This window comes from Artibeus jamaicensis, unplaced genomic scaffold (assembly GCF_021234435.1).
Source record: "Artibeus jamaicensis isolate MK-2021 breed Jamaican fruit bat unplaced genomic scaffold, CSHL_Jam_final contig_1526, whole genome shotgun sequence".
In the NCBI taxonomy this organism is placed as follows: Eukaryota; Metazoa; Chordata; class Mammalia; order Chiroptera; family Phyllostomidae; genus Artibeus; species Artibeus jamaicensis.
Window position 1 is genome coordinate 587,454 of NW_026521297.1, and position 7,987 is coordinate 595,440.

The 7,987-nt window shown below is 45.8% G+C and overlaps 1 protein-coding gene across 1 annotated transcript in view; it reads right to left on the reverse strand.

The window, feature by feature from the left end:
* The window catches only part of SAE1 (SUMO1 activating enzyme subunit 1), a 58,184-nt gene extending 57,534 nt beyond the window's left edge, over nt 1–650 (reverse strand). The window contains exon 1 of the mRNA XM_037155106.2: nt 482–650. Coding sequence (XP_037011001.1) covers nt 482–579 — 98 coding nt within the window. The 5' untranslated portion in view covers nt 580–650. The remainder of the gene's footprint in view (nt 1–481) is intronic.
* Nucleotides 651–7,987: the final 7,337 nt, after the last annotated feature.

Sequence of the window (7,987 nt, forward strand, 5' to 3'; positions counted from 1 at the left end):
AGGAGCCACAAGAATGTAAAATGCATGTTTGGTTCGCCAGTCTTCTGCAGCGTCCAGCAAAGAACGGGTCCCCACTATCTAGGAATGAATGAATTACGCCCCCTCCCTTCATCTTTTCCCGGCATCCCCGGCCCCTCCTATTCCCTAAGTCCCCACCCCGGACCCAAACTCCACCATCTCCCCTTTCGGGTTTCCGCCTCGCTAAGTTTGAAATCCTCCTAATCCTTAGGGCTCCACCGCCCCCTCACAGAGGCCTCCAATCACTCAGAATGAGCATTTCACCCCTTGGGACATAACGCATCCCACACCTTCCGGAAACCAACCCTTGCAGTCGTCCCCGGCCGGCTACCATCCCCGGATACAGAATTCCCGCCTCCTCTCTTCAAACTATACCCTCCGCTCCTGAAGGGCCGCAAACGCCTCAGGCCGGACGCCCCCTGCAGACAGACCCCTCAATCCCACAAATTGCACCAGCCCTGACCGTTTCTGGGCCTCCAATCCCCAGAGACGGATCTGCCGGTCATACTGCGCCGCCTCCTCCTCGCTGATGCCGCCGCCAGCCTCCTCCTTCTCCACCATGGCGCCGGCTCTCGCAGCCTGCACTCCCGGTCTGCTCTCGCCAACTGCCGCCGGCCACACACCCCGGGCGCGTCTGCGCTTGCGCCAGAGACTGAGCCTGCGCAGTAGCTCCTCGGAGGCCCGGCCCGCCCGTGCAGCCTGAGACCACGTGGACCTCTCCAGCTTCAAAGGCGACTGTCAGTCACGTGACAGATGATCCAGCCAATCCTGGCCCGACAAGAGCCGGGCCTATGGCCCCCACGAAGATACTCAAGTGATGTTTGTGAGACTAGTCACCCATCAAGTATTTAAGGGACTGCCTGCTGCAGACCTGCCTTTGGGGGTGTCGTGAAGTAGAGTGAGGAATAAAATAGACCAGGTCCTGTCCTCATGGAGCTTATCGTATTTGAAGAGGCCCCCCCCCCCAAATAAATATAAATCAGGTCGTGCTAAATGCTTTGGAGAAACATAAAGCAGGGTATGAGACTACCAGGTGACAGGGATGGCCCGGGAACGTCTCTTAGGGAAGGAGACATTGATTAGCAATCTGAAGAAAATGACGAAACAAGCTATGTGGGTAATGGGAAGATGGCTCCTTCCCAGGCAGGGGAACAGTGGATGCAAAGGCCCTGAAGATGGAGTGTGCTGGCTAGCTGAATTGTGGTTGGAGGGGAGTGAGGGGGTGCCAAGTGGTAAGAGATTAAATAATCGATGAAGCAGGTGAGGAATCATGTAGGGCCTTGTAGGTTGGTAAAAGCTAACATGTATCTTCTGTATACAAGGTGCCTCTTTATTATGTATTCAATAAATACTTCTCCCTCTGACTGGTGTACCTCAGTGGATTAAGCGAGGGCCTGCGAACTAAGAGATAGCCCTTCGATTCCCAGTCAGGGCACGCAGGCCAGTTGCCAGGACGGGACGCGGGAGAGGAAACCATACATTGATATTTCTCTCCCTCTCCCCTTTCCCTCTAAAGATAAATGAATAAAATCTTAAAAAATAAATAAATATAATTAAAAAATAAAATTAAAAAAACAATACATACATCTTAAGCACTTGTTCTGCGCTAGCGATAGAGCAATGAAAAAGAAAATAGCTGCCTTCTCATGGAATTTACATAAGCTTCATATGGCTGATTTCTATAATTCTTATAAAATTAGATACATTCTTTAATATTTCCACTTCATAGCTAAAGAGCCTAAGGTCCAGCAAAGTTAAGTATTAGTAGCCTGAATGAAGCCTTAGAAGTAGTGAGGCAAGGATTCAAATTTAGGGTCACTGGCCCACATCATTAAGAGGTATACTGCTACCTAGCTGGTGTAGCTCAGTGGATTGAGCGCAGGCCTGTGATGAACCAGACGATCAAGGTTCGATTCCCAGTCAGGGCACATGCCTGGGTTGCAGGCCAGTTCCCAGCAGGGCATGCATGAGAAGCAACCATACATTAATATTTCTCTCCCTCTTCCCTTCTAAAGATAAATAAATAAATAAAAAGAGGTATACTGCTGTTGGTATATTAAGCTCTGACTGTGTGATCTGCTCCTGCCTCGTGAGGTACATACTCTGTGTACCTCAGAGATGGACATTTCATCCCCTGTTAAGACTACAACTCTGGGACTCAGAATGGGGTAGCAGTTCATCCAAGGTCACAAGATCATCTAAAAAATAACTTGGCCAATGCCTACTCTTTGGTTATGATATGCAATAAATTGTGTAAAAATTAAGAGACTTGCCTTCCCTGGTGTGGCTCAGTGGATTGAACATGGGCTTCGAACCAAAGGGCTGCTGTTTCAGTTCCCAGTCAGGGCACATGCCTGGGTTTCAGGCCAGGTTCCTAGTCCCGGGCACTGGAGAGGCAACCACACACTGATGTTTCCCTCCCTCTCTTTCTCCTTCTCTTCTCTTCTATCTAAAAATGAACAGATAAATTCTTTTTTAAAAATTTTGTCAAAAAAAATAAGGGACCTAAAAAACAATAAGCATTTATTATCTCCTATAATTTCCATGCTTTGGGAATTCAGAAACAGTTTGGCTTTGAGAAGTTCTAGTTCAAGGTCTTTCATGAGGATGCAGTCAGATGTAACTTTTGGCTGCAGTCGGCAGATGGCTTAGGGTGGAAGATCCCTTTCCAAGGTGACTCGCATGACTGGCAAGTCGATGTTGGCTGATGGCTGAGGCCCTTAAATTCCCAGACGTATTTCTGGGTCCATGTGAGGCAGCAATTCCACTCTCACATATACACCCGGAGAAATTGAAAATAGGGACTCAGATACTTGTAAGCCAATCTTTAAAAAAAGATTTTATTTATTTCTTTTTTAGACAGAGGGGAAAGGATGGAGAAAAACATCCAGGTGTGGTTGCTCAATCGGTTGGACATCCTCCTGCGAACTGAAAGGTCACCGGTTCAGTTTCTGGTCAAGGCACATGCCTGGGTTGCAGGCCAGGTCCCCAGTTGGCGAGACCCTGCATTCAATTCTCTTGGGTAGATACCCATGGGGCAGTTCATTTTTCAGCAACAGCTAAGCGGAACAGCTGCCAGACTGAGACTTTGTAACTCCAAAAGGGTGCGGGGAGCAGTGATTCAATAGATCAGGCTCCTGGGTTTAAGGATTAAATAATTACCTCCCCTCAGGTGATTACTCAGCACTAACCAAGGCAAACGGCTCCCCCTCCCACCTGCACGGTAGAATCATCTGGGGAGCTTTTCGGCAAATATGGTGCCCACGCCCCACCTTCAGAGACTCTGGTTAATTGGTCTGGGGTGGAGCTGAGACATTGGGATTTTTATAATATGCTCCTCAGGTGATTCTAAGATGCAATGGGGGGGGGGGGGAGAATGGTGGAAGAAAGACCTGTGTGCTCCTGATTCACCCTGGTCTCAAGTCTTCCTGTTTTTCCTGTTAGGATCACATAACTCTCAGGGTGGCTTAAAAGACATTGGACTGGATGCTCTGGATCCAGAGCTCTGGATATCCTCATGGCTCTGCACCCTCTTTTAAAAATTTGAGATAGAGAAAAAACAGCAACATCCATTTGTCATTTCACTTATTCGTGCATTCATTGGTCGCTTCTTGGATGTGCCCTGCGTGGGGACCGAACCTGCAACCTTGGTGTATTGGGATGATATTCTGACCACCTGAACTACCCAGCCAGGGCTAAAAACTAATAGGTTTAATAAAAGTATAATACCTACAGTACATTATAAATATTTCATTATACAAATAGATGGATTTTCACCTATACAATATGTTGTGGATAGAACTGTGTCCACCCTCCCCAAAATATATGTTCCGGTTTTAATCCGTGCTATTTATGAACATGGCCGCACTTGACATTAGGGTCTTTGCAGATATAATCAAGTTAAAATGAGATCGATCGCCGGGGTAGGCTCCACTCCAATACGTCTGGTGGCTTTACAAGAAGAGGAAAATTTTGCTCTGGCTGGTGTAGCTCAGTTGGTTGGAGCATCAGCCCATAAACGAAGGGTTGCAGGTTTCTCTCTTTCTCTTTCTCACTAAAAGCAATGGAAAAATGTCCTCAGGTGAGGATAAAAAAAAAGAGGGAAATTTGGATAGAATCGCACAAGAAATAAGTCCCGGGAAGGTGAAGGTAGAGACTAGGGTGATGCCTCTATAAGCCAAAGAACACCAAGGTCTTCCAGCCTCTGCCAGGAGCTGGGGGAGGGAGGCATGGAATTGATTCTCCCACATCCCTGAGGAAGAACCAACCCTGCCAACACTTTGATCTTGGACTGCTAGCCTCCAAAACTAGGAGACAATAAATGACTGTCATTTGAAGGCACCCAGTGTGCTTTCAGCTTGCCATTGGATGGATGAATTCATAACCCCATTCCGTGGGTGAACGGTTGAAGTGAGGTTGCTGGGCGTTGGCGAAGGCGCAAATGCAGAAAAGGAGGAGGCAGGAACAAGTGCTGTGGTATTCAATTGCCACAACAAAATAGCATAAGCGAGGGGGCTTGAAACAATGTAAATTTAGTGCCTGCGGCCTGGGGGCTTTGAAATAAGGTTCTCAGTCCTCTGAAGGCCCTGGGGAATAGATCATTTCTTTCCTCTTCTAGCTTCTGGTGGTTGCCAACAATCCTGGCATTCCTTGGCTCGTAGATGCGTCACGCCAATCTCGCCGTTCTCGGCCTCCGTTGTCACGGGGCGTCCTCCCTGCGTGTGTCTGTCTGTGTCTGTTCTCTTCATATGACACCGGTCATATGGCAGTAAAGGCCCATGTTCTTCACTGTGACCTCATCTTAATCTAATTTAATTATATCTTCACTGGTCCTATTTCCGAATATGGTCACATTCTGAGGTTCCAGGAAGGCCAAGGATTTGTGGGAGGGAGATACTATGTAACCCAGTACAGCTCCAGGGGCCTATTGTAAATATATAATGACCTATGTAGAAATAATTATATATGCGCCTGTGGGACCTAGCTAGCTAGATGAAATAATTCTGAGATTTCGGTTAAATCTAGCAGAGCTAGGGGGCAGTCAGTGGGTGGGAGGAAGGGGTGAGCCTGGCTGGGACTTTACAATTGCTGAAACTGGGTGATGGGCATATGAAGGTTCATTTTATTCCTCCTTTATTTTTGTATACATTTGAATTGTCCCATAACAAAAAGTTATCTTTTAAACCCTCGTTTTTTAAAAAGATTTTATTTATTCATCTTTAGAGAAGAAGGGAAGGAGAGAAGGAGAGAAATATCAATGTATGGTTGCCTCTCGTGAGTCCCCTGCTGGGAACTGGCCTGCAACCCAGGCATGTGCCCTGACTGGGAATCGAACTACGATCATGTGGTTCACAGGCCCATGCTCAATCCACTGAGCTACACCAGCCAGGTAAACCCTCATTTTAAAGTGCTGAATCCCAGGTTATCACACCATGCTTGTGATACTTCCTGATCTCAGGGGGAAAGGCCAACCCCGGGATCAAATAACCTCTTTGTACAGAAACAGTGTTTCGAAGTCATGGAGTGACCGCTTGCCCAGGGTTGGATTCAGTACCTTTTAGATGAGGCTTTGGAAATAAATATTTATGCTGAGTTCCTTTGTATTACTAAAGTGAAATGGACATGGATCACAGAAAGAAAAAGAAAGGGAGTCAAACTATTTTGAGGCACTAGAAGAGAGGTGGAGCACTAAATGATTTATTAGTTAACAGATTGATCGGGAAAGTGATCCTGCAGATGCATGGCGTGCAGCCATTTGTAACTGGCTGGGGAGTGACCGGAGCCATTATCTGTGAGCACACAGCAACTTTTGTAACATGATCCCCGTGTAACAGAGCCCTGAAAATACAGCGAACTGCTCCATATATCATTTTCTCTTGCACTTTTAGACTCATTCAACATCTAAAAGTGTCCTTGCTCACCCAACCTTGGCAGGGTAGCTCAGTTGGTTAGAGCATTGTCCTGATACACCAAAGTCAGGGGTTCGATCCCCGTCCAGGGCATGTACAAGAAGCAACTAATGAATGCATAGATAAGTGAAATAAATCATTGTTCTCTTTCTCTCTCTTTCCTCCTTCCTCTCCCTCTAAAAAAAAAATCAGTAAGTAGAAAAAAAATTTAAGTGTCTTTTCTCTCTTCCCCTGTGTATTTTCTTTTTCAGAAAAACATTTTATTTTTATTTTTTGAGGGAGAGGAAGGGTGGAAGAAAGACAGGAAGAGAAACATCAATGTGTGGTTGCTTCTCACGCTCCCCCAACTGGGGACCTGGCCTGCAACCCAGGCATGTGCCCTGACTGAGAATGGAAGCAGCAACATTTTGGTTTGCAAGATGACTCTCAATCCACCGAGCTACACCAGCCAGGGCTTCCCCCTTATGTTTTCTAAGGCTTGTAGGGAAAATTTAATGTAATAGTATATTGTCAAGTTTGGGGGTGTATGTGCTTTTAATCTTTTGAAATTGAGTTGAAATTCATGTAACATACAAGTAACGATTTAATTTTATTTTTAAAAGATTTTATTCGCCCTGGCTGGTGTAGCTCAGTGGATTGAGCACGGGCCTGCGAACCAGACAATCGCGGTTCGATTCCCAGTCAGGGCACACGCCTGGGTTGCAGACCAGTTCCCTGCAGGCCACTTCCCAGCAGGGGACCCACAAAAAAAAGGCAACCATACATTGATGTTTCTCTCCCTCTCTCCTTCCCTTCCCCTCTAAAGATAAATAAATAAAAAAATCTTTAAAAAAAAAAAAAGCTTTAAAAAAAAAAAAGATTTTATTCATTTATTTTTGGAGAGAGGGGAAAGGAGGGAAAAAGAAAGGGAGAGAAACACCAATCGGTCACCAACTGGAGACTGAACCTGCATGTGCCCTGACCAGGAATTGAACCGGCAACCTTTGGCTTTGTGGGCTAACACTCAACCAAACTGAGGTTCAGGACTAACATTAACCATTTTAAAGATTTTATTTATTTATCTTTAGAGAGGAAGGGAAGGAGAGAAGGAGAGAAATATCAATGTATGGTTGCCTCTCTTGAGTCCCCTGCTGGGAACTGGCCTGAAACCCAGGCACGTGCCCTGACTGGGACTCGAACTGTGATTGTGTGATTCGAAGGCCCGTGCTCAATCCACTGAGCTCTACCAGCCAGGGCTAACATTAACCATTTTAAAGTGAACAATTCAGTGGCATTTAGTACACTCACCATGTGCAACCATCTCCTCTATCTAGTTCCAGAACATTTTCGTTACTCCCAAAGTAGTGATATATTGTACACTTACAAATTCCCAAGAGTCTTACCCTGACTTTACCATGCACACAATTCCAAAGGACCTGGAAAAGTTTGCCTTTATAGCTTAATCTAACTTAGTATAAGTAGTTAGTTCCATTATTGAAGAATTATCATTACGCCCTGGCTGATGTGGCTCAGTGGACTGAGCATTGGACTGTGAAACAGGTCACCAGTTTGATTCCCAGTCAGGGCACATGCCTGGGTTGCAGGCCAGGTCCCCAGTAGGGGGCACGCAAGTGGCAACCACACATCAATGTTTCCCTCCCTCTCTTTCTCCTTTCCCCTCTCTCTAAAAATAAATAAATAAATATTTAAAAAAAAAACCCTATCATTAACTTCACGAAGTGATCATTTAGTACCATCATCACGTTGCAGGACATTATATTACCCCAGGTCATTATATGCCCAGAAAACTCCCCTCAAATTTCCAAGACCCCCCCCCCCCTCCGGGGAGCAATGCTGTTCCCTTGAGAACCAGTTCACAGCCAAAATTAATTTCCGTCAATAATTTCCAAAATGTCCTCTAGGGGGCAACATCATCTCTTTAAGAACCAGGTAGAGCTGTGATTTTTCACCCAGTGTGCCCCAAGCATTTTTAAAACGTGCAACACTTACTTACTTAGGAGACCCTGATCTTTTTTCCCTGAAGTTGTCAAATTAAAAAAAAAAAAAGTCAACAGCCGACA